The sequence below is a fragment of the Sciurus carolinensis genome, chromosome 8, assembly GCF_902686445.1.
Source record: "Sciurus carolinensis chromosome 8, mSciCar1.2, whole genome shotgun sequence".
In the NCBI taxonomy this organism is placed as follows: domain Eukaryota; kingdom Metazoa; phylum Chordata; class Mammalia; order Rodentia; family Sciuridae; genus Sciurus; species Sciurus carolinensis.
The window spans coordinates 138,826,370-138,852,356 of NC_062220.1; the positions used below are offsets into that span (position 1 = coordinate 138,826,370).

At 50.9% G+C, this 25,987-nt stretch overlaps 1 protein-coding gene across 1 annotated transcript in view; it reads left to right on the forward strand.

Annotated features, from left to right (window-relative positions):
• The window catches only part of Tmem132b (transmembrane protein 132B), a 339,703-nt gene that overhangs the window by 227,684 nt on the left and 86,032 nt on the right, over positions 1 to 25,987 (forward strand). Inside the window, exon 4 of the mRNA XM_047559883.1 lies at positions 17,687 to 17,873. Coding sequence (XP_047415839.1) covers positions 17,687 to 17,873 — 187 coding nt within the window. The remainder of the gene's footprint in view (positions 1 to 17,686; positions 17,874 to 25,987) is intronic.

The following is a 25,987-nucleotide window of genomic DNA, read 5'->3' on the forward strand; positions in this document are numbered from 1 at the left end:
TTCTTCTTCAGCAGCCTCATCTATTTTGTTATAGCAACAGAAAACAGACTAATACAATGGATCAAAGTGGAGAAATAGAAACTATAAAAAGGAAGAAATTTTAAATTCTAGCTTTGAACTATATAAACTATGAAATAAAAAGAATTTACCATGTGCTTTACCAGAAGATTAGAGGTGAGGGAGGGAAATGTCAGGGAACCGGAAGACTGGCCACTGGAATTACCCAGCCTGAGGGACAGAGAAGGGAAAACCTGAAAAGCCTGTGTCGGAGCCTCAGACCTGGTGCGACCAGGCAAGACCTCCATGTGGAGCTGGAGTTGGAGGAGAGGAGAAGGAAAGGGGACAGGAAAGACATCTGAGGAAATAATGGCTAAACTGTCCAACTCAGTGAAAGACGTACGCTGGCCATTTGACCCTGCAGGCCACTTCTAGAGAAATGGAAACGAATGTCATGCCAAGATGTGTGCACAACGTCCACAGCAGCCTCCACAGCTGCTCCAGAGCTGCTTTAGAGCTGGAGAGAGCCCCGGTATCTGTAGCCTGGCAACTGGACAGAAGAGCCGGGCTCATCCACACAGCAAGGTCCTGCCTGTTACGAGCAGGGACCTCTGCCCCCCAGGTACAGGACACACTCTGCCAGCAAGCCTCCTATTTCATGGTGAAAGAAGCAGGTACAGCTATGTGCCAGGTGCCTCCGGGGCTTAGGAAATTCTGGAAGTGGCAGAACTGGAGCCAGATAAAGTCCATGAGTGGCTGCTGGAGACCCGGAGGGTGGTCTACAGAGGTGTGAGGGTGGTGTTCAGGGTCATGGGAACACTCAGCGTCTTGACTGTGGTGATAACTACATGATTCTGCCTTTGTCAAAACTCATATTCTTAAAATGGGTGAAAGTTATTGTACGTAAATTATATTTCAATGTAATGTGTTTATCATATTTATTTTTTTGTTGTGCGAGTGTCTTGCATGGACTTCAGTTTTTGAAATTGAAAAACACCATCAAACATTAGTCAATGTCAAAGCTATTGAACTGTAGCTCGAAGCACACGAGGGCTGGGGAGCTAAACGAGAAGTCACCTCCGGCTTCCCTCGCTGGAAACAGCTTCGGCTGGCCTCCGGGAGTCCCGCAGCCTACCCCTCACAACTGAGGCCTAATTACTTCAAGGATGGGGCGTGGGGTGCACCGCCCCCCAGGTCTAGTACTGCATATTTCCAGATTGTTACCCTGGGAGCCATGGATTCCCAGTAAGCTGGAGCTAAGTCCTCCTCTGGCTTTGTGAGAGTCCAGCATACAAGGGCTTTGCACTTCAGACTTTGCCAGAGTGAAGGGAAACTCTTTTGCAGGAAAATTCCCAGCAGACGTTTCCCCCAGCAGTTCTGGAGGGGTTCAGAAGCCCGTAGGGAATATCTAAGTCGGAAGACGGGGAGGGATCCGTGCTTGGACGGCCAGGCTTGGGCAGGAGTGAGCCCTCACGCACAAGGCCCGAGCCTTAAGCTCTGAGGAGGACGGAGGTGTCCTGTGGAAGTAAGTGCCTTTGCTCCGAGGTTCGCAGCTCATTTGCCTGTTCGGGATCCATTTATAAAGCGCCTACTGTGGGTCAGGTACTTTTCTGGGTGCTGGAGGTAATGTAGGGATCATGCAGAGCAAATCGCTGCCCTCATTGAGCTTACCCCCAAGTAGACACGAAGAGCCTGTCCAAAGCAAATAAATAAACATAACGTGTTCTCAGTGTTGGGACGTCCTGCGTGGGCGAAAGCCTGTAGCAGCATCATCAGAGAAGACCCTGCTTAGGAGGCAACCTTTAGCCAGCCCGGAAGGCCAGGGCGTGAGCGGTGTGGAACCACAGGGAAGAGCGGCCCAGGTGGGGGTGTGGGCTCATTTAGAGACCCCTGGGAAGTGCCCTCGGGGGCTGCAGGGACAGCAAGGGCAGGTGGGCTGGAGCAGAGTGAGCAGGAGGTGCAGAGGCTGGGCCAGGGGCCAGGCTGGTGGGGCCTCACAGGAAACCCCAAGGACCTGCTCTTGTGCTCACGAGTCGAGTATTGCTCCCAGGTTTGGAACAGGAGAATGCAAACTGTCCGACTTGGGTCCTACCAGGAGCCTTCCAGCTGCAGCACAGAGAAAGCAGAGTGTAGGGGTGGCGGCCAGGGAGGGAGCAGGGGGCCCACCCAGGAAGTCACCGCGGTAACCAGGCGACGGGCGTAACAACTCTGCGTACTGGCAGGAAGCATAGCCGAGGTGAGAGCCAAGGTCTTTTCAAAACACGTATTTCCAGAGCAGGACCACAGCTTTCTGGAGGCACTGGATGTGGCTTCTGAGGAAGGACCAGGGTTCAGGATGCCCAGAGGCTGACTTCAGTGATGGGAAGGACGGATGGAGTGGCCCCGAAGGGTGACGAGGCCTGCAGTCAACTCCAGGTCCAGCCCTGTGTTGGAGATGTCTGTCCCTGAGGACATCGCCCTGGGTGACACTGAGTCCCCTGATCTCGTGTTCCCGGGCCGCTCATTGTGGGCCTGATCTTCATAGGTCAGCAAGGAACAGAGCCAGGTCATAACTGGCACCCTCTCCCTGTCTCCCAGCAGGGAGAACACCAGGACTGAGCATAAACTGGCACCGAGAGCCGTCACAGTGGCCAAGGGTGCCCTGGTGACCAGACCAGGCTACAGGTGCTGGACTTACAGGCACCTCCCGTGACCACCTGGAGGGGTCCAGGGAATCAGCATGCACAGGGCTTGACCCCAGGACCCTGGTCTTGCTAGCCACTGCTTTCACTTGGGGGAGCCAAACTACTGGCCAGGTATTGAGAAAATCCCACCTACCGAGGCCTCCCCACACAGCCGCGGCGTGGCCTGCGCACAGCGGGGCCAGGCCTTCCACGGGAGCTTTGTGGGCCTGACTCTGCTCTTCACTTTCCCATCCGTGACAGAACTGGAGCAGGGCTGGGGAAGCAGGGGTTCCTCATGAATGTGCTGTGCAGATCAATGGAGGAGAGTCGGGCTCTGTGTGTCTCCAGAGTGGAGCTGGGGTCCGAGGCGTGGGGTGGTGCCGCTCCTCCTTGCCGTGGCCTGCCTCTGCAGGGCCTCCCTGCCCTGGTCAGGAGCGAAGCTCACCTCTTCCCTCCTGGGCATGCAGGACAGTCACCTTTGCTGGGCCTGCAGCAGGCTGCCGAGTGGCCTCTTCTTCTTCTTTTAATACCAGTGTGCTTCTTTATTTCACGTTTATTAATCTTAGTAAAATGCATACTTCCAGTTATGCATTTTTCTCAGTCACCAATAAAGATTGGTCAATAAATACAGAAAATATTTCAAATCTGACTTCCTATTTGGTTTTGCCATTAATGAGGTCTTCTGAGGAGGCGGTTAGAAGGAGCCATCTCTTCCTACCCACCCCATACAATCTAACTGAGTTTCCCTCATGCTTCGGAAATAATAGCGTATTTAGAGAACATGGCAATCTTCAAGTTCAGAATCTAGCTGGCCAGGTGGCTTCCTACGATGTCACCGCCAGGGCAGACCATCCCACCGTCCCATCCTCCGTGAGCAGAAGGCCAGCGCCCTCCTTTCCCTGCGGTCAGAGATGGAAAGCTCTAGATGCAGAACGGAGTGCATTGTGGGCCCCTGCCAAGCAGAGTCACACTCCAACTGGCAGGTGCAGAGGGTCTCCGGCAGGACAATTAGGGACAGCTTTGGTTGTCCCTTATGGAGGGAAGTAGAGGTGGGTCCGCGGGGCAGCAGGGGAAGGATCATGTCCACTGTTCTCTTCTGCCTTTTGAATGCTGGGAAGGTGTGGTTTGTTCAAAAATCAGCCTCCCGGGGCACATCAAACCCAGGTCTCCAGCTTCGCTCTCAGGCAACGCCCTGTGTCCCCTGGGATCTGAGCAGGGTGAAGGAGCTCTGAGGCTGTCCACTTGTTTATGTCCCGGGTCTGTCCCTTTACTTCTGACGTGGGTCAGCACGGGCTTGTCTGTCCTCTCCAAGGAGAGGTGAGTAGAACTGGATTCCCGCGAGCAGTCCATTGGCCCTTTTAGAGAACAGGAGTTTTCCCCAGGTCTGCTGCAGGAGAATAGGAAGAAACAGGGAGGGAGGGAGGGAGAGAAAGTTTCACCAGGCACTTGGTGTAAGATGATCCTGAGCCATCATTTCTTGGAAGGATTTGGGATGTTGTCAGAAAGACAGCGACAGAGGAAAAAAAAAAATAATTGTGGCAATTGTCTTAGCTGTCTCCGGGCTTGTCACGGTGATGCTGATAAAATCAAATAAGCTGGAAGCGGGTGAATTGTTAGTGTGAGAAATCGCCGTGGGTTTGGCAGCTCGGGAAGTGGAGGTGCCCAAAGTGTTTGCTCATTACCAGGATTTATTGTTTTCAGCTCTGGGAAAATGTTGGTAAGCAGAAAGAAAGCTGCTCACACCAGCCTGCAAGGTACTTAAATTTTTTTAAAAATGGAAACAGACAAGGACAGCATCCTTCTCCGGGGGTCGGGAAGTGGGTCAGTGAGGTGCTGACTTGCCGGAGCCGGTGCGGGGGGCACACAGAGAATTCTGGGGAGGGGGGTGTCTGCTGGAAAAACACTGGAGTTTAAGCAGAAGCAGAATAACCCAAGCGAGAGGATGGCGACTTTCTATTTTTAAGCAAAATATATCTTGATGAGAGAAAGTGTAGAAAGTAATATCGCCGGGCGCCCATTCACCCGCTCCCAGCTGCCTTTATTTTCTTTGAATTTTGAACGGAGTGGACGTCACGGTGTCATCGGAGCCTCCCCCTTCCTCTGTCTGATTTCACTTCTCCTTTCTGTGAGGAAGACCTTGTCACTGCCTTGGTTTTTAATGTCAGCCGTGGACGATTGCCGTACATGTTTACCATTTTGGATTGTCACACACGTGTCCTTTTTGCAACTTCATCCTCCTCCCTTTTTTTTTATTATCTTAAAAAATTGAGATGTGATTAACCTGCCACACGACCCATCTTTTTAACGTGCACCATTTGGGGTTTGTAGTGCCGAGGATGGTCCCTCCCTGGGGTTCGGAACACGGCCGCCTCCTCCCAGCCAGCCTCTCTCAGCTGTCGGTTCCCGTTCCCTGGCTGCCCCAGGCCTTGGCAGATGCCAGTCTACTTCCTGCCCGGACGGCCCTGTGCATCCTGGACACGTCCCGTCAGCAGGTCCGTGACGTGTGGTCTTGGGCACCTGGCTTCTCTCATTTCGTATGCTGTTTTAGGAGTTGGTCCACTCGGCGGCCTTTTCCAGAACTGCCCTCTTCTTATGGCCGGACGGCACTCTCTCCTCTGGAAACGCCAGGCTGGACCTTGCCCCATGGCCCCTTGGCCATCCTGGACAAGGCCACTGTGAGCCTCGTGCACCAGGCTTCAGCGGATGTGTCTTCTAATGTCACTTGGGGACACGGCTAGAAGAGAAACGGCTAGGTCCTGGGGCAACACCGTGTCCAGTGCTTTCTGAGGAGTGGCCACGGTGTCGCCCACGTCCCTGGGCCACCCTGCCTTTCTCACACACCGCGGAGGCTCCCAGGTGTCTCCCAACCTTGCCAAGGTCTCATCTCCCTGTCTTTCAGTCATAGATGTCCCTGTGGAGTTGCCTGTCACTCTGGGGTCTTGATTTGCGTTTCCGATTCCACTTGGGTTGTTTTTCTTCCTGCTGTTGATTTTTAAGCATTCTTTATATTCTGGATACGTGTCCTTCATCGGCTGCAGGATTTGCAAATATTTCCTCTCATTCTGTGGGTTGTCTTTTCGCTTCGTTGACGGTTTCCTCTGAAGTACCATGGCTTCTAATTTCGATGAGGTTTGATTTCCTGTCTTTCCTTCTGTGTTTATGCTTTTGATTCCACATCTAAGAAATGGTTGCCTAAGTCAAGGTCACAAAGGTTATTGCCTATGTTTTCTTTCAAAAGTTTTACTCATTTTACTCTAACCTGGAGGCCTCTGACTCGCTTTCTGATGCTTTTAAATGTGTGTGAGGCCAGGATCCTACGGCACGCTTTGTTGTGTGAATGTTCAGCTGTCCCAACACCATCTGTAAAAAGGCCAGTCTTGTCCCTACTGCATTGTCTTGGCTTCCTTGTCGAAAAGCAATTGATCGTAAATGTAAGGGTTTATTTCTGGACTCTAAATTCATTTCCATTGATTTATTGGTTTATTCTTATGCTGGTACCAAGCTTTCTTGAAACTGTAGCTTTGTAGTCAAACTTGAAGTTGGGCAGTATGTGTCCTCTAACATTACTTTTCAAAGAGAGTTTTAGCTACTTTGGACCTCTTGAATTAGTGTGTGGATTTTGGGATCAACTTATACTTACTGCATAAGTGGCACCTCAAGATTGTGTTGAATTTAATCAATTTGGAGATATTGCCATTGTAATACCATTAAGTCATCTAATCCATGAACATAGGACACCTTTTCAAATTTATTTAGGATTGATTTAGTCTTTTAAAATTTATTTTAACAGTGTTTCATAGTTCTTAGCATATAAATCTTATACTTACGTTGTTAAATTTATTCCCAGGTATTTTATTTTTCTTTACATGGTAGGTGGAATTGTTTTATTAAGTTTATTTTGAGATTGTTCATCATTAGTGTATAGAGATACAGTTGATTTATGTATATTGGTCTTCTATGACCATGTTGAAGTTATTTTTTTGGTTCTGATAGATTTTTTTTTTTTTTTTGTAAATGTGTGTGTGGGTTTCTTAGAATTTTACAAATAAAAGTTATATGGTCTGTGAGTGGAGAGAGTGTTACCTCTTTCCTCCCAATCTTGGCACCTTCTGTTTCTTTTTCTTGCCTAATGGTCCTGCTAGAAACTTGGATGTTGAATAGAAGTGAGAAGAGATGTCTTTGTCATGTTCCCAATATTAGGCAGAAACCTTCCAGTTTTGCCCATTAGGTTTTCTATTAGCTGTGAGTTTCTCACAGATGTTCTTCTCAGGCTAAATATCTCCTTTCACTTTCTGTTTTGTTGAGTGCCTTTAAGATGAAAGCGTACTGGGGTTTGTCAAATACTTTCTGCCTCAAGATGGTTTATTTTAAAAATATGATACATTACATTGATTAATTTTCATGTTATATCAATTTTGCCTTCTTAGAATAAATTACACTTGGTTGTGGTGTATAATCGTTTCTGTATGTTGATGGATTAATTTGGCTAGCTAGTGTTTTATTGAGAAATTTACATCTATATTCATAAAGGATATTGGTGTGTAATTTTCCTTTTTGTGGTGTCTTTGTATGGTTTTTCTATCAGGATACTGCTGGCTTTACAACATGAGTTGGGTAGTGTTCCTTGATGCTTTTTTGGGGGTGAGGATAGAGACTGTAAGTATCTGTGATAATTCTTTGTTGAATCTTTGATAGATTTCATCAATGAAGCCTGCTGGTTCTGAATTTTTCCTTATAGTCAGGTTTTGTCCATGAATTCATTTCTTTTATTTGTTAGATCTTAGATTATGTAATTTTTTGACAGGTCTTGCCTTTGTAGGATGCTTCCTGTTCTATCCAGGTTATCTCATTTGTGGCTTGGAGTTATGCATAGCTTTCCCTTATGGGCCTTTTTATGTCTGTATGTTCTGTGATAATGTCCCCTCTTTCATCCTTATTTTAGCAATTTCTCTTCTCTTCTTTTTTCTAGGTCAGTCTAGCCCGTGGTTTGCTAACTTCCTTGATCTGTTCAAGAAGTTGACTTGGGGTTTGTTGATTTTCTCTGCTTCTCTCTGTTCATTCTTTCACATATTTCCACTTTAGTCTTTATTACAGTCTCCCTGATTCTTGCTTTAGTTTCACTGTCTTCTTTTCCTGGTTCCTTATGGTGGAAGATTAGGTTATTGATTTGAGAGATTTCTTCTCTTTTAAAAAAATATAAACATTCTCTCTGAAATCTTCACAAAGCACTGATCTACTGCATCCCACGAGTTTTATGGTGTTTTACTTTTGCTTTCATTCATCTAAAGTAATTACTAATTTCTTTGACTCACTGATTATTTAGAAGTGTTTAATGCTCATATATTTATGAATTTCCCAACTTTCTTTTGTTATTGATTTCTAGTTTTATTCCATTGTGGTGGGATGTGATCCATTATATAATTTCAACCCTTTCAATTTGTTGAGACTAGTGTTGTGCCCTATTCATGCTTAGTCATGAAGGATGTTCCCTGGTCACTTGAAAGGAAGAGGTATTTGCTGTCATTGAGTGGACGTTCTATAGATGTTTTTTGGGGTCTAGCTTGTAGGTTCACACTGTGATTCAATTCACCTTGTTCTTGTTCTCCCTAATGTTTTAACCATTCTTGAAGGTGTGCATTGAAGTCTCCAACTAGTGTTGTTGAATTTTCCTTTCATCCCTTCTTTGTTTCTGGTTTATGTGTGTGGGTTGTATGGTGAGATACATGTATGCTTATAATTATTATCTATTTTTAATGAATTTATCTTATCATTATAAAACATCTGTTTTTGTCAATAGTAATGACTTAAAGTCTGATTTTCCCCTGATACTTGTAGAGTTACTCAGGTCTGCTTTTGTTAATTTGGCTGGCATTTTTTCCCATTATTTTATTTTCCGCCTACATGTGTCTTTGAATTAAGGTATGCATCCATCTGTAGGCTGGAGCATTTTTAAAAGTCCATTTTGCTCATTTCTGTATTTTGTTTGGCGTGTTTAATCCATTTACATTTAATGTAATTACTGATAACACGGTTTATATCTTCCTTTTTGCTATTTTTTCATATGTCTTTTCTTCCTCTGTTGCTCTATTAATTACTTTTTTCTGACAGATATTTTCTAGTTCATAAATTTAATCTCCTAGTGTTGTTTCATTTTTAAATCTTTTTTTTAAAAATTTGTCCTAGGGATCAAAGTCCACATCTTATTTTACAGCATTCCATTATGGTTTGCTGGCAATGAACTTTAATAGTATGCAAACCTTTTCTCCTATGTAGCAGCATTTCCAGCTCTTCCTTTTGTGCTGTTGTCTTACAAATTATCTTTCTATGTTATGTGCGCACCAGATGGACTTATAGCTTTATGCCACTGTCTTTTAAATGAGTCAGTAGAAAAAGAGTTACTCTAAAAATTTATAATCTTTTATATTAAGCTACAAGGTCAGATTTATTGGTGCACTTTATTTCTTTGTATAGAACGGATTTACTGGGTAGAGTCTTTAATTCAGCTGGAAGGAATACCTTTAGTATTTCTTGCAGGGCATGACTTGTAGCAGTGCTTTCTAGCACTTCATAAAATCTAGAAATGTCTTAATTTCATCTTCAGTTTTGAGGGAGTTTTGTTGGATATGGAATTCTTGTTCTTCCCTCCCTACCCTCCCTTCCTTCCTCTCCCTTTCCTTCCTTTTTGTCTGTATCTACTTCTTTCAACTTTTGGAATATAATATGCCATCCAACTATCTTCTGGCCCCATGGTTTCTGATGAGATTGACAGCTATCAATCTTACTGAGGCTGCCTTTATAAGCTTTGTAACTTTTCTTCTGCTTCTGTAAAGATTCTCTTAAATCTTCAGTTTTTGGAATTTTAACTAAAATACATCTAGACATATAATCTTGATGAGTCTATCCTATGTAGAATTGTTGGATATGAAGGTTAATGTTTGTTTTTTTCCCATACAATTGGGGAAAGTTTTTTTTTTTAATTTTTTTTTTTTCTGATTTCTCTATTTCCCTATTCCTTTAGGACTCCAATTATGTGCACATTTGTTCCCTGGTCGCTTAGACTTTGTTCTTTTCATTTGTTTTCTTTCTTTTATTTGTATTGGATGATCATAAATGACCTATCTTGAAGTTTGCTGATTCTTTTTGCTTTCTTTTTAAAAAATTGTTCTAATTAGTTATACATGACACTAGTATGCACTGTGATATATCATAGATAAATGGAGCATAACTTCTCATTCTTCTGGTTGTATATGAAGTAAAATCTCACCAGTCGGGTAGTCATATATGCACTTAGGGTAATAATGCCTGATTCATTCTGCTATTCTTCCTACCCTCATACCCCCTCCCTTCTCTTTACTCCCCTCTATCTAATCCAAAGTACCTGTATTCATCCATAGCAAACCCCCCTTTGTGAATTAGTATCTGCATATCAGAGAAAATATTCAGCCTTTGGTTTTTTGGGGATTGGCTTATTTCACTTAGTGTGATATTCTCCAGCTCCATCCTTCAGCCTGGTCAAAACTTTTGTTTAACCCCTATAGTGATTTGATATTTTAGTTGTGTTCCTTTTCAGCTGCAGATTTATATGTGATTATTTTTATGTAATTTCTGTCCCACTGATATTTTCCATTTGGTGAGACTTTGCTCTCAAAATTTTCCTTAGTTCTTTAGACAAAGATTCCTTTGGTTCTTTTTATATATTAAAATATCTTCTTTTTTCTTCCTTAACCTGTTTTTTAAATTTATTTTTTAATTTTTAATTTTTATTTTTTATTTTGTCCCTGTCTCATTCCAGTTTTTAGAGGGAATGCTTTCAGTTTTTTTCCATTAAGAATGATGTTGGCCATGGGCTTAGCATAGATAGCCTTTACCATGTTGAGGTATGTTCCCACTATCCCTAGTTTTTCTAGTGCTTTGAGCTTGAAGGGGTGTTGTATTTCGTCAAATGCTTTCTCTGCATCTATTGAAATAATCATATGATTCTTAACCTTAAGTCTACTGATGTGATGAATTACATTTATTTATTTCCAGATGTTGAGTCAACCTTGCATCCCCAATATATTAAAATGCCTTTCAAGAATCATCTATTAAGCATGACATCTACCATTTGTAAGGAACAATTCCTATTAATTACTCTTTCCCCCTGTCTATATGGCTCATAATTCTTGTCTATTTGTACATGTCTTACATTTTTGTTGCAATTGGAATTTTAATAAAATAATGCGTAACATAAGGAAATCAGATTCCTTTCCTTTTCTAGGGTAGTTGATAGTTGGTGTTGTTTTCATTTAATATTTATTTATTTTTTTCATGGATTTCTTGAGCTGATTCTGCAGTGTAAGTATTCTTTGTCACTCAGGGCCACTGATCTCTCTGGTTGGCTCGTGATTGGCTAATGTGGTCAACTAATCTCCTGGTTAGCTAATGATTGTCCGGAAATTTAAGTGCTTTGAGCCAGTTAGTCTCAGGTTTTTGCTGAGGGCTCTGTGTTCTGCTTTTGGGAAGAAACACAACTGGTACTGGAGACCATGAACTGGTCCTGCCCCGCTGGACCGAGCCTTCCTTCCCTTTCCAGGGAGTCCTCTGAACTGCCCTGGAGCTCCACCTGGCCTGCATCAGGGGGCCTGGGAGCAGGCCTGGGTCCTGGGCCGCATGCGGGCCCTTTGTCCCTGCTCCCTCCTGCACCACCGTGGCTCAGGTCTCATCAGGAGGCCCCTTCGTGGCTTTGACTCTTACCGGATCCTCCCTGTCTAACCCTCCAGGTGCTGGATTGATAATGACTTTCTGTGTTGCTCATTCTTTGGTGCTTTGGTAGCCATTGTTAATCACCACAGTTCTGTTCCCAACTCTGTACATTGCATTTTTTTGTATTATCTAATTAAAACTCCCGAGTCTGCACCCAGTTCCTGGTGGGCCTCTCACAGTTGCGTAATACGCCCCATGAGTCTCCTGGACCGTTTTCCAAGGGGGTTCCTGGGAGCCAGTCTCCACTACTCCCTCTCTCTGAACCCGTGGAAGACACCGAGGCTCTCTCTGACGCCTGTGAAATCGTCCCCAGTGAGTACACCCTCACTCATGGGCATGTTTTGGTCAGCTTTTTCACTGCTGTGACTAAGAGAGCTGACCAGAACGACTTTAGGGGAGGAAACGTTTATTCAGGGGCTCACGGTTTCAGAGGTCTCAATCCACAGACAGCAGGCTCCATTCCTCTGGGCTCCAGGTGAGGCTGGACATCATGGCGGAAGAGGGTAGTGGAGGGAAGCAGGTCACAGGATGATCAGGGAGCAGGGAGAGAGACAGAGACACTCCACTCTCTCTGGACACAAATAAATACCCCATAGCCATGCCCCCAATGAACCATTTCCTCCGGCTCCAGCTCACCAGCCTCCACTTAGCACCCGGTTAGTCCCACCAGGCATTAATTCACTGGTGAAGGTTGTGACCCAATCATTCCTCCTCCAAACCTTGTGTTGTCTCTCCTGTGAGCTTTCGGGGGACCCCTCACGTCTAAACCATGGGGTCATTCGACGGTGGATCTAGGTACGAGATCATGGGGTATGAGGTAAAGACAGCTGTCAGTGACGGGTTTACATTTGACGAGGGAGGCCGCTTCTGATTGAATCCAGCTTTTAAAAAAGAGGATTTAACTTCAAGGATATGGAGGTATTTCATGGAACCCAAGAAGGGGCCACGGAAACCCACCAGAGGCTCTGAGACGGTTGGTCCTTATGTCCATCCCCCTTCTCACCCGACCCAGGTTTTCAGTTGTCACTAGCCTGGCAGGAGAGATCACTGCATGGCTGCTTAGAGCTTGTACTTCTCTTAGAAAAAGCGGCTCAAACCAAGTTTGGACCATGCTGGTTGGAATTTCTCACTCCTAAGTGGCCTCCCTCATGCAGGTGAGGTCGGGGTTGACGGCTGAGTCCAGAGCCGGGGCAGAGAGGGGGTCTCAGGATAAACCTGGGCCATGTCCTGCCCAGGAGATGGCGCAGGAGGGGCCTGGGAGATGGATTCTCAGCAAACGGACAATCACTGTGAGCTGGAAGCACAGCTCACGAGGTCTCTGCTAGAGGGTCAAAAACAGACGTGTTCTCCGAGGCCACAGTGTCTCTAGAGACTTAGGCACTTGACCCAGGACAGAGTGGTCCAGGCCTGGTGGAGACCTTTGGTGCCACACTGCAGTCAACTGTGCTACCCTGCTGGCTGTTGTCACTGGATTGTGGGATGGCGTGGCCCGACTTCCTCTCCCTCCACCAAGAAATCCTGTTATTGTCATTGTTACTTCTGGTTGTGGATCCTCCACTTTAAACAACACCAACGGCTAATTCAAAGTTTGTAAAAACACGGTCCTGGGGACGGTTAAGTGAAGCATGGTTTTGCAACGCCAAGTGGCACCTTCGGGACTTCAGCGTAGGGCGGCAGGGGGGCCTCCTCCTTGGACTACTCCCAGGTGGCAGTTCTAGAACTTTCCACAGGAGTCCGATGTAGCCATTTGATGATGGGAAGTCGGGAGGTGAGTCCAACCCTCAGGGAGAGAATGTCCGCGTCCTGAAGGGCGGAAGTTCCCGATGGTGAGAGGGGCTCCTGGGTGCTTTTAGACCCTAGACCCCGGCTGCAGTCACTGCCCGACTCCGCAACCCGAAGCAGCCCTCCAGAGGGCCTCGTCGCACTCGGACATCTAGTAACTGTTCCGCAGTTGCAGAGTGCAGTGTTAGGAGCTCTGTGTGACTCTCAAGAAAGTCCATTGTTTAAAGTTGGTGTAGGGGCGGGCAGAACTGGAGAAGCCAGCTGTTCACACTGTGGCCGTCGAGCATAAGAGTCCTTCCTTCCCGGGAGCTGGGTGCCTGAGATCAAGGTCAGAGCTGGCAGGACTCTTGCACAGCCTCCCCGTGCAGGGCGTTGCCACGGCAGCTGAGCGTCCTGTGCCCTTGCACAGGGACAGTCCCAGGCAGTGGGCATGCTACAGCCATGAGGGCATCAGAGAGCCCTGATCTGTCACTGCTCCCCCATCCTTTGTCAAGGCTCTCAACACACACATACTCACTCCTGTGTACTCACAAACACACACTCACACATTTACACTACACACACACACACCTAGACCCACACCCACTCACACCCCCCCATGCTCACATACTCTCACACTCACACACTCACACTAGCATTCACACTTGCTCACACTCACACACCCACACTTACACACACACTACGCACTCACCTGTCCCCTCCAGGAAAACATGCCCAATGAAGCTCCAAGGCTGAAACTCTGGTCCGCATTCCTCAGGGACAGTTGTGATCATTCAGTTGAAAGAACCGTAAGACCCTCTTCTGAATTTGAAAGGCTCATCAAGGGTAGATCAAGAGCAGTGCGTTCAACAGTCATGAGCCCATTTCCCTAGAAAAGGACTTGCCAGCAAGCACACCCGATACCTGAGAATGTTCAATCTCCTTCCTCTGCGTTGGTGAAAGGACCCTCGATAAGCCTCACGCACTGTGCTAGTCAGCTTTACCCTGATGTGACCAAGGTTCCTGACGTGAACGACCCAGGAGGAGAAGTCCGTTTGGGTTCATGGTTTCAGAAGTCTCAGTCTGTGGTGGCTGAGTCCAGCGCTTCGAGCACGGGGTGAGGCAGGAGACCGTGGTGGATGGACGTGCCAGAGAAAGTGACCCAGCTCATGGAAGTGGGGAAGTTGGGCCAGGGGAAGGAACCAAGGACACAATATCATCCACAAAGGTGCACCCCCAGCCGGGACCTGCCTCCCCCAACCACCCTGCCTGCCTGCAGTTTCCACCTCTCCCAGTAGTCCATCCAAATGATCACCCCATCAGATGGACTCACCCGTGGGCAGGTTAGAGCCTCCACGATCACTTAGTTCCCCAAAGCCCCACCCCTGGTCACTGTTGCACTTGGGGAACTTTCCAGACCCAAACCATAACATACCTGGACGTGACTCTGGCTGAATTGCTGTTCCACGTACTGCTGGGCTCAGGCAGCTCCTGCGGCTGGTCCATCTCAGGCTGGAAAGTCAGGGGGGAGCAGGAACCGCCACCACAGGTTTAGAGGGCGACCCTCTCAGGCAGACACCACCCCAGTCCAAGACAGGCCATTTCTCTTTACTCACCCAGGACCAGAGAGCAGATTTAGCAGCATCACATAACGGACCAGCTCCAGTCCTCTCCCTGGATCTTCTCTTGCTCCCATGATCTCCTCTGAGGCCTTCTCTGAGGTCTCCTCTGAGGTCTCCTCTGAGGCCTTCTCTGAGGTCTCCTCTGAGGCCTTCTCTGAGGTCTCCTCTGAGGTCTCCTCTGAGGCTTCCTCTGAGGCCTCCTCTGAGGCTTCCTCTGAGGCCTCCTCTGAGGTCTCGTCTGAGGTCTCCTCTGAGGTCTTCAGAAGGCTGAGAGCCCCGGAGGCTTTGGGAGTAGCCCCTTGGTTCTGGCAAAGACCAGAGAGAAACTGGAGCCATGCTCCGGCTGCATGGGGCATCCCTTACAGTAGGGGACATACAGGTGCCTGGTGGGCATCCTCTGACCAGAGAGCCGTTAGGCCAGGGAGAGGGGCCGATGCTCCGGAGCTCTGTGGTTCCTGCAGTCCCTTGGGCAACCCAGACCTTGGCCCTTCATCTCTCCTATCTTAACCTTTTCCCTGGAGATGTCCAGGTCAATGGGGTCCCCTCGTGGGCCATCCCCCGTGTGCCACTGATGGTCATCTCACAGGCTAGGAAACCCTATTCAGCATGTTTCTCCACTGGGCAGAATAACTGGCACGGTATCTCTCTGGGGACTCACAGCTTCCCTGCACCCACGGCCAGCGTAGGCTCAGCCGGGAGCACCCAGCTATGTTTATGGTAGGATTGACTGAGCTGTTCCTCAGCTGTGTGACTCTGTTACGGTTTGGATATGAGGTGTCCCCAATAAGCTCATGTGATGGAAAATTCAGGAATGTTGAAAAGTTAATTAGATTATGAGAGCTACTCAGCAGATTAATCCATTTGATGGGTTAATAATTTTCATTTTTAAATGTTTCTACTAGTGCAATAGAGTGGTATATAATAGTGGGGTTCATTTTGACTTGATCATACACTCTGGAATAGAATTTGCTCCATTGCAGTTCACAGTACTTCCTCCTTCCCTCCTTTCTCCCACACCCTGTTTCCTTTCTACTCTACGGGTCTTCCTTCTATTTACTTATTTATTTATTGTTTTTTGATTTGGTGCTTTATAGAGATGACACATAAAGGACTAATACTCTGAAAGAACTGGAGTACTAGGTGGTAACTGTTGGCAGGTGGGGTGTGGCTGGAGGAAGTAAGTCAATGGCGGGTGTGGCCTTGGACTATATCTTGTCCCTGGCTCCTCTCTCCCAATCTCCCCCTCTCTCTTTCTCTCTCTGCTTCCTGGCTACATGAGCTACGTGGCCTTCCTCCACCATGCCCTTCCGCCATGATGTTCTACCTCACCTTGGGCCCAGAGCAATGGAGTCAGGCCACCATGAACTGAGACCTCTGGGGAGAAGGTTGCCCCTGTGCCATTCTATATGCAGTCTAGTGTGGGTCACTTCTGGGTAGAACTTCTCATCTGTCAGGGCAGAGCCATTGAGTTTTGCTGGCACTGTTGCTATGTCTGAATGTGGTCTCTGATACGCGTTGGCACAGAAGAAAGCCATGCTCTTGTGGGTGCCCCACTCCCGCCCGACCCCGATGCTGAGGATCGGCCGGTGGTTGGAGAGTTTCCTGCATAAGCAGCACGTGGCAGGTCCGCGGCACCATGCTTCCCGCACAGATTGAGGGTTGGGGAACCAGAGTACAGGCCTTGCCAGGTCCAAAGAGAGACTCCCCTGCCATCTCTGTGCGCCAGCCCACTGGCAGAGGGGGACAGGCTGGTTGTGTGACCCCAGCCTTGGCAGCCTTGGGATCAGCCTCTCCCTGTCACCTTCCTAGGATCTGGGTAAAGGTAGATGCAGAAAACAGCCTGGGGACAGATGTCACTCACAGTCCTGAGCGGGTGGCTTTCTGCTTCAATGCTCTCTTCAGCGGCTTCCTTGTCAATGCGACAGGCAGCTGCCAACTACGGGGCCAGGAGCCTTCCCATTTATTGAAGGACCAAGAACAAGGGTCCTTTTCTCTGGTCGGTGCCCCCTCCCCGCCTCCTCCCAACACACCTGCTGGGAGGGGAGGGAGGGCGGTGTTGTGGAGTCAGGAATGCCCATTGGTGCAAAGTACAAAACCCTCAAATGATTGGTGGTTCTAGTGGTGTGATGGGCTGATTGACGCGCTGATTGGATAGCTGCTCAATAAAAGAAGAAGCAGCTTCCGCAACAGACGAGTCAGCGTCTTACTGCTGGCTGCTCTTACCTGGCTCCCGGTGTCTGTGGTCATTGACGCTGTGCCCCTCTCCCCATTACACAGCCCCCTGGTAAACAATACGGTGGGACTTCCTCACGTGACACCTCCCCGCGCTTGGGGCTGATGAGGCAGAAAGCTACCCACAGCACCCGCGCCACCCACAGCCCCTGCAGGGAGCACGTGGCTCACGAGGGCCTTTCCTACCAGCCTCCTGATGCTCCCCTGAGCCTGAGGTCACCACTGTCCTCCCAACTCCTAGAGCCTGGAGAGTTTGAGCCACTGTCCCCAAGCACAGCTAAGAGGAAGGAGGGGCACCTGGAGACTGGAGTGACCGAGAAGCTGGACGAAAGGGCTCTGGACGTGGCCCGTGTGTGGCCCTGACCGAGGAGCAGGCACGCGACTGGGGAGGGGAGGGAGCTGGGCACCGTGTGCCCAGGACGGGATCCGCGAGCGACTCCTTCAGCGAGGAGCAGCCTGCTTTCCACAGAGGAGGCTGGGAGCCCTGCCTGAGCCGTGGCCCTGGACGGGCAGCCCGTGAGCCGGGCTGGTCAGCGCGGCCACGTGCTGGCTTGGAGGAAGGTAGGAGTCGCCTCTTGGTTGACAGACAGGATCCGCCGCTCGTTGTGCTCTTGATGTTCTGCTGAGTGTGTGCCTGAGACTGGACTTTAGCATGTGTTTGTTTTCCAGAGCCAACGGCTCCGTCTATGAGATCCTGCAAGTGGACTTTGGCATTGACAACAGCAGTGGCCTGGCGGGGGCCCAGCAGATCACCTGGCAGGTGGAGTACCCAGTGGAGGACACCACGAGCCAGCTGGTGGTCTCCGAGATCTTCGTCAGCCAGACCTCCTTTGTGGGCATCGTCCCCCTTGCGATGGTGAGTGATTGGGGCTTCGGGAAAAGCGTCACGGGGTTTTCTCTGGCGACTCTGATGACTCCAGCATCGTGAAGCAGCGAGTCCCTGTTATTTCCCTGCACTTGACACACGTTGTTTAAACAGGAAACTATTCTTAAATTGCATTTCATTTACCTGCTTTCCGTAACGGCCCCTGGACACATCCAGGGTCTGCGGTGCGGATCCCTTTTCATTTGTGGAGCGTGCGGAATGGTTTCCTGGGAGCCCTTGTCCTTTATTGTCTCCATCTGCGTGCGCGTCAGGACCCAGCGCTGTGCCCAGGGAAGACGGCCTCATTGAAATGTGTGGGAATGTGTGCGGGAACAGAGCTCTGTGTGCCCAGGAACCAGCCCCTGGTCCGCCGGCTTTGCCCTGAGAGTCCCCAGGTGGCCTGCGATTGGCAAGCTTTACAAGGCAGATGGACCCAGAGAGCCTTGTTGGGAACTGACCAGCTGAACCTGGACAGGGTCCCAGAGCCCATTGGACGCCTGTGATTTTGCTTCCTGGGCCTCTGGAGGTGGCTGGGTTTGTTTCCCTGTGTTTGGTTGAAGTCTGTTCACAACTAAGGTCCAGGGGACCCCTGAGGACAGAGTCATGGATGCTATTCCAAATCTGGATCCATGGGGGGCCACGGTGCTCCATGCTCTTTCCTGGAATTGATCAAATACTCTCTGTCCTGATTTGAGCTTCCTGCCTGAGACCTCGCACACAGACGTTCTGGGTCAAGCTGTGACTGCTTTTGATCATTTGTCACTCAAGTTGGATACCGAGTTGAGACAGGTGCAGATGAAAACCCCATTAATTAATTCATCTACAATCAATTAATTCCCCCATCCCGAGCATCCTGGAACGTGCCCTCTGCCTGGAACCCACTTTCCCTTCACCTCCTGGCTCTGGCTCCTGTCCTCCTCGGCCGTTGGACAGGCCCCTTCCCTGCCCACGCTGACTGAAGCAGCCTCCGCGCCCCCACGCCTCCCAGTTTATGGTCCTCGTAGATGTTGATGCTGGAGTTCATCTTCTGACCTCCTCCCGGGGGCGAGATCCTGCTTAGGTTCATCCCCAGCCCTGGAACGATGCCTGGCACAGTTGATATGTGTGGAATGAATGAACGAATCCTGTGCTTTAATCCCAATCCCAGTGCATTTAGATTTGGAGATTGTCCCCATCAGCAGTGAGCCGCATTTTGGTGTGGTGGCAGCCACGCCTTGGCAGGGGAGCAGCTGCTAAGAATAGCGGTGGCTGGTGCGCGTTTCAGGGAGAGACAAGGGGTCCCGCGATCCCTGTCCCTGGGAGCTCTCCTGCAGTCCCCAGCTCAACCTGGGTTGGGCCAAGGCCGGGAACTGTCTCCACTTTGATCAAAGTCCTTACCACCTTGCTCGGTCTCTGGCCCTCAGGTCCCCGTGGCTGCCAAACCTCCTGGCACTCACAGGGACGGGATTTAACAGCATTGTGCTCTCTTCCTGAGCAGCCACTAGCTCCTAGGGTTGCCGGGAAGCAAGGTGTGTTTCCTGGCCAGGGCCGGAGTAGAGAATGGGGTTGGCCGAGTGCAGACCATGGGCCCGATCCACCCTGGTGCCTGGTTTGTAAATAAAGTGGTACTGAAACACGCCATGATGGGTTGTTAATGTCTGTGGCTGCTTGCACGTGGCTGCTGGTGGGTTCGAGTATTTGCAGCACAGAGTGTCTCTGTCCAAACTTTAATCTTAGCATCTTGTAATACGCAACCGTTTGAGGAGCCTCCGAGGGGAGGGCTGCTGTTCCATGGCTATTCGGCTTCGGGGAATGTTGTTCTTGACTCTCAGAATTTCCCTTCAGGAAATGGGACTTGGCCAAAAGCACTCCAACCCTGCTGTGGCCAGTGCTGGCTGGCACTCTCCTGGGGCCGCGTAACTCAGGTGCTGGACTGATTGGGATGTCACTCAAAGGTCAGGTCCCGTGGCAGGCATGGAGCAGAGCTGGGGGAAGGAGCGGCCAACATCCTCGTGGCTGTGAATGAAGGGCTGGGCAACGGGTGTGTGGCATGCGGCCAAGACGCAGCTCGGCCGGCGGGTCTTCTGCCTTGGCTACGGCTCTCCCCAGGGGCCGTCTGTTTCTTGGTGACAGGTGCAAGTCCCGTGGATGAAGCTGGGCGCCTGCCCACGTGGGCAGCTGCCCTGCAGTTTGTGCCGGGGTGCCCTCTGCCACCAACCTCACCTCTCCTATTTCCTCCCCGCAGGTGCAAGCTGAGCTTCCTATGTCCCCGTGAGGCCAGTTTGTGCTGCATCTCTGTGGCCATGAGCACCCCCCATCTGGCTGGTCTCCACTTGGGGCCATGTTCTTGCACTTGGCTCAGTGACCTGCAGGTGGAAAGTGCTGGGGTGGGTGACGGTGGTGTCCGGTGTGACCCTGCATCTCAGGTCACTGTCTAGAGAGGCTTCAAAGCGAGTGCTCAAGACCTGGTTCGTTCAGTGGAGTTTCCTGAGGATTAAATGAGATATTACAGGCAACGTCTTTGCACCTTGACCCGGCACGTTGTCGGCACTTAATAATATCTAGTTTTTATTATTTTCATCCTGCCATTATCATCACATCATCTAGCCCCCTGTTGGTATAGCTGTCAAACTTTGGGAGAAGGCTAAACAGAAGTTGGGCTTCAGGCTACGTGATGGGTTCTCCTCCTGGAGAAGAGAAAGAGTTCAACGTGCTGAGACAGACACAGCCACAGGGCTTGGGGTGGATGGAGAGAGAGTCACATGGGGGCGTCGCCTACTGTCGGGAGTCAGGGGAGAAGGAACCGGGAGGAGGGGCCCGCTGTGGAGTCCCGAAGGCGAATGGATGCTCGCCCAGTGGGAAAGGAAGGGCGTCCCAGCCAGAGGAGCAGAGAGTGTGGCCAGCAGAGCAGGAGAGCCTGGGAGCCCTGGACAGGTGGCCCGGCGTGGCTGCGAGTGGGTAGGTGGGGTGGGGTGGTGCAGCGAGTGGGGGGAAGCTGCAGCCGAGGGGTCTGTCTTCTTCTCCAGGGGGTCAGGTCTCTGTTCAAGTTGCAACGTGCCAATGCCCCACCCGTGGGGGTATTAGGAGCCGATCAGGCTGAGCTGGGAAGACCCATGAACGGCCACTCCTCTTGTAAAGGCCGGAGGGAGCTTCGCGTGGGCCTTTGGCCTTGCAGCCCTTTGCCTTGTGAGGAGCCTTCTGTCCCTCCCGAGGGTGCAGCTGCACAGTGCCATCTTGGAAGCAGAGACCAGATCTTGTCCCAATACTGAACCTGGCAGCACCCTGATCCTGGACTGCCCTCCTCCAGAACTAGGAGGAAACCAACTCCTTGCTTGTAAATGACCTGGCCTCCGGAATTCTGACACAGTAGCACCAATGGACTAAGGTACTTCTAGAGTCCTAAGCCTTGCATTGGGTCACGGTAAGGCAGAATTAGTAATGACTAATTATCAATAGCAACTATCAGCAAGGCAGACGCGTTTCTTGCCTTCATAAAGCTCCATGATCCCCTCCCCAGACTCAGCTGTGTGAGGAGGTATAGCTGTGGCCCCCCTGAGAGGCACACTGGGTGTGACCGAATGGAAATGGAGAAAGAGCCTGTGTTCTTGATGACACCATGGGTGGCTAAGCTGAGCCATTAGGAGCCTCCCAGCTCCAGTCATCTTGCCTTGTGAAGCAACAAATGCGCCATCTCAAATCCACTTACAGCTCACCATCCACCTTTCCATCCAGCCACCCAACCATTCATTCACCTGTCATTCCACCCATCCATCCACCTGTTTTTTCCATCCATCTGTCCATCCACCCATCCCTCATCCACCCTTCTGTCCATCCATCCACCCAACCATTCATTCACTGTCCATCCACCATCCATCCACCATCTATCCATCCATCTCTCCTTCCATCCATTCATCCATCCACCCACCTACTCATCCACCCATCCATCTCCTTCCATCCATTCATCCATCCACCCACCTACTCATCCACCCATCCATCTCTCCTTCCATCCATTCATCCATCTACCCACCCACTCATCCACCCATTCATCCATCCATCTATCCCTCCATTTGTCCATCCACCCATCCCTCATCCACCCTTCTGTCGATCCATTCACCTATCCGTCTGTCCATCCACCCTTCCATCCATCCACTGATCACTATACAACCATCATTAATTCAGCCTACACTATGTGCCAGATTCTTCACTTTTTGGTAAATGAAAAGAGAAAGTGGAATGGATGACATTTTGGAGTGGAGACCCCTAGGCATGGCAGCCATTTGTGTCTAATGGTTCCATCTGCAGAAGAGCAGCCCAGGCCCCTCTGAAGCACAGTGGTCTGCAGAGAGCATTGCAGCCCTGGTGACGGCCCTGCCTTTGGCGCCATCGCGAGGACACCTGTGTGGCTCTCTGCCCTGTCTGACTGGGGAGGCTGACCAGGGCTGTTTCTCTCCTTCCCTCTTGTCCCCTCTGAAAGAACACGTTTTCTCTCTCCCTCCACAGGGTTCCTTTTCTTGGGTCTTCTGACCAGTTACTGAGCTTCGAGCTTGGAGATTTGTTCCTTTGGGTGGTGGGGGTTTAGGACTGCAGCCCACCATTCAACCTCAGTGCTTAAAACTAGAAAGCCCAGCTCTGCACATGCAGATAAAAAACACATTATCTCTCAAAGAGGGTGGAATCAAGAAACACACACACTTGGTGAGTTTCTAGGCAACTGAGAACCGGGCTCTGCCGAGGCTGGAGCGAGAGAGAATCAGATTCCTTTTTCACGGCCTGGCCTGGAACCCTTCGGCACGGCCTGGGCACAAATACTTCTTTATTTTAAACGTGTTTCTGTGCTGACTCTGCGCCAGGGGCTGTTCCAGGGGACAGCGATGCACAAGGCAGACAGGGACTCGGCTCTTCTGCTCACTTCCTAGGGGAGTGGACTGACCGACGCTGTAAACGCCTGTGCCCATCGCCTCAGGTGTGCTGGGCGCCCTGGGGAGGAGGGTGCAGAGGCCCGGGAGTGGCAGAGGGCAGGAAGCTGTCTTTTAAACACCTGGCATTTGCTCTGAGACTGGATGAGAAGGCAGAGCCAGCCATAGAAAGCTGTGGAGGAAGAGCATTCCACGCAGAGGGTGGGAATACATCTTCAAGCAAAAGGAGGCAGAACAAAGGAGGCCAGGGAGAGAGCAGGGGAGATGGGGACAGGCACCAGGGAGTGGGCTGAGAGGAAGGCGGGAGGGTCTGCCGGCGCTGGTCCGACAGCCCACGGCCTTCTCCTGTCCCGGCACTGCTGCCGGAACCTGTTCCCTCTGACGTGGTCGCTGTAACCAATACAAACCATCTTCCCGTCCTGCAAGGCTGTCCGGAGTGGCTCCCCTGGAGCTAAGGTCAAGGTCTGCCTGCTCTGGGGGGAATGGGTCCTCTGCTGTCTCCAGTGCATGGACGTTGCCCGCACCCTGGGCTTGCGTCCGTCATCACATCACCGTGACCTTTGTCCTCGAATCACCTCTGACTCTGACCCTCCCGCCTCTTTTAAGGACCCTCGTCCCACCTGAAGATCCAGGATCACCTCCCCATCTCGGGAACCTTAGCTCGTTTGCATCTGCAAAGTCCCTTTTCCATGTACGACAGAGTTCTCAGCTGGGAGCATTAGCAGTGGCTTAGGGGCGCATCTCACTGAACACTCAGAAGAGGGACGCCCGTTACCCCAGGTTTACAGGTGGGGAAGCTCAGGAGCTGGGGGATAGCGACCTGCGGGAAGTCGCAGCCCAGGGGTGCAGGGCTGTTGGCACCTGGCTACCTGGCTCCGGTGTCTGCGCCAGCCGCACCCGGGGCTCTTACCTGCTGGCGTGGTGGAGCCCGTGGCAGTCTGACTTCTTAGAAACGCAGAAACGTGTTTTAAAACATTAATAAGAAAACCAATGTGTTGGAATGTAGTGATTGAAATATTCACAAAAGCCACTTTATGATGCAGGAATACAGGCAGAGTTTTACGGACCCTTGTATGCAGCGTAATGGGGCCGCAAACCAAGACCTAGGGTCAGACGCGCTGACTCTGGGGACGTCCCGGTGCCCGGGGTGCCAGTGCCATTCTGAGGCGGTGGCTCACAGCTGATGTGAGCTCCGGTGCTGCCCGTGCCTCCGTGGCTCGTGGCACACGTTTGTCTCAAAAGAAAGGCTGACACCAGTGAGGGGCGGTGAGACGCCCGCAGCCACGTGTGTCGCGTGTGTGCTTCACACACAGGTGATTCTTCATGTGTTTATCCGTGCCCGTGTGCGTACCTTGGTGTTTACACATGTGTGGGTTTGTGTGTATGTCTGTTCACGGGCATGTGTGTGTGTGTGTGTGCATCTGTGTGAGTGTACGTGTGCACTTAGGTGTGTAAATGTGTGTATCCAATATCATGGACCCCAAATGCTAATAAGAGACTCCTTCTGCGGCCCTCGGTGAGGGCGCCCTGGGGTCTGTGTTTGCGTGCAGTGGGAAGCCACCCGCTGGTCCCGTGTGTGCGCACGCGTCTGGGGTGGGCCACGTGGTGTGGTTTAGCTTTGAGGAACACCGATGCGAGATGCTGGGGCCTCACTGCAGGCTGTGCCCTCCACCAGCGGGGACTGACCACCGTCTCCTGTGGACACTGGTGACCACAGGGGACCAACAGCACGTTGTGCTCTGTCCCCCAGGACTCGCAGCTGCTGGGGGATGGGGTCAGGGACAGGGAAGTTCAGTGCGCTGTGCTGAGCAGGGCCGGGGCTCCGTGTGGCACGTGCAGCCCCCGCCCAGCCCCTCTCTCCTTTGCCTCCGGCTCCCTCCTCCCAGCTGGGTCACATCCTCCTGAGACAGCGGCTGCATTCTGTGTCACCCCCTGCCCGCCTCCTCAGCCCTCAGGTCAGCTCTCCACCCACCACAAAGCAAGTCTACCCGAACAGTCCTGGAGCACAACCTCCCACTGCGTCACAGAGCAGTGCGCCTTTCCAGGGTTCCACAGAGGGCCGTTTTTCTGGCATTTCCCCAGCGATCAGTATTCAGGTTGCCTCCTTCCTCCCTCCCTCCCTCCCTCCCTCCTTCTCTCCTTCTCTTTCCTTCCTCTTTCCTCCCTCTCTCCTCCCTCCCTCCCTCCCTTCTTCCTCCCTGTCTCCCTCCTTCCCTCCTTCCCTCCTCCCTCCTTCCTCCCTCCCTCCTTCCCTTCCTCTTTCCTCCCTCTTTCCTCCCTCCCTCACTCCCTCCCTCCCTCCTCCCTGCTTCCTTCCCTTCCTCCCTCCCTCCCTCCCTCTCTCCCTTCCTCCCTTCCTCCCTCCCTTCCTCTTTCCTCCCTCTCCCTTCCTCCCTTCCTCCTTCTCTCTTTCCTTCTCTCCTCCCTTTCTTCCCCTTTCTTTTTCATGACGCCCTTGTAAGACCCCAGCTGCCTGGGGGTGGGCAGTGGACTTTATGACATGCGCCCAGCAGTCCCAGAAGACCATGCTGCAGCAGGAAGCAGAGGCCCGTGGGCCAGCAGTGACCGTGCCGGGAGCCGTATTAGTTTCCTAGGGTTGCAGTGCAGCAGTTACACAGACCGGGGGCTTAAATCAGCAGGAATTGCTCCTCTCCGGCTCTGGAGGCCTGAAGTGTGAAAGAAGGTCAGGAGGGACGCTTTCCTAAGCTCTCCAGCTTCCACGGTTCCCGGTGTCCTCGGCTGTGGCCACCCTGCGCCCATCTCTGCCTGTCGTCACGTGGCTCTGTGTGTGTCTCTGTGTCCTCGTCCTCCTCCTGAACCAAACAGGGCCTCATCTCAACCCGTGGAAGCCGTTTCCAGACTGGGCCACGCGCCGATGTTCTGGTGGGCGTGAGTTTGGGAGGGACACTGTTCAGCCCAGAACAGGAAGCAGTGGCCGTGAACCTGCCACTCAGCGCTGCTTGGCCCGGCCTCTGCCCCCTCAGCATCTGCAGCCGGGTTGGAATTCTGGACAATGGCTGGTCTCAGCGGCTCAGCTGCCCCGCGGTCGCTCCAGCGGCGCTGCCTGGACTCTGCGTACCCAGAGGAGAAAGAGCCTTTTCTATCGGAGAAAGTTATTTTTGTGAAGTCCTGACTTTCTGAGCCTGTCTACGAGGTCTGTGTGCCTCCTCCCCCCAAAAACAAGTTGGTCAGTGTGACTCCCGCCGAGAC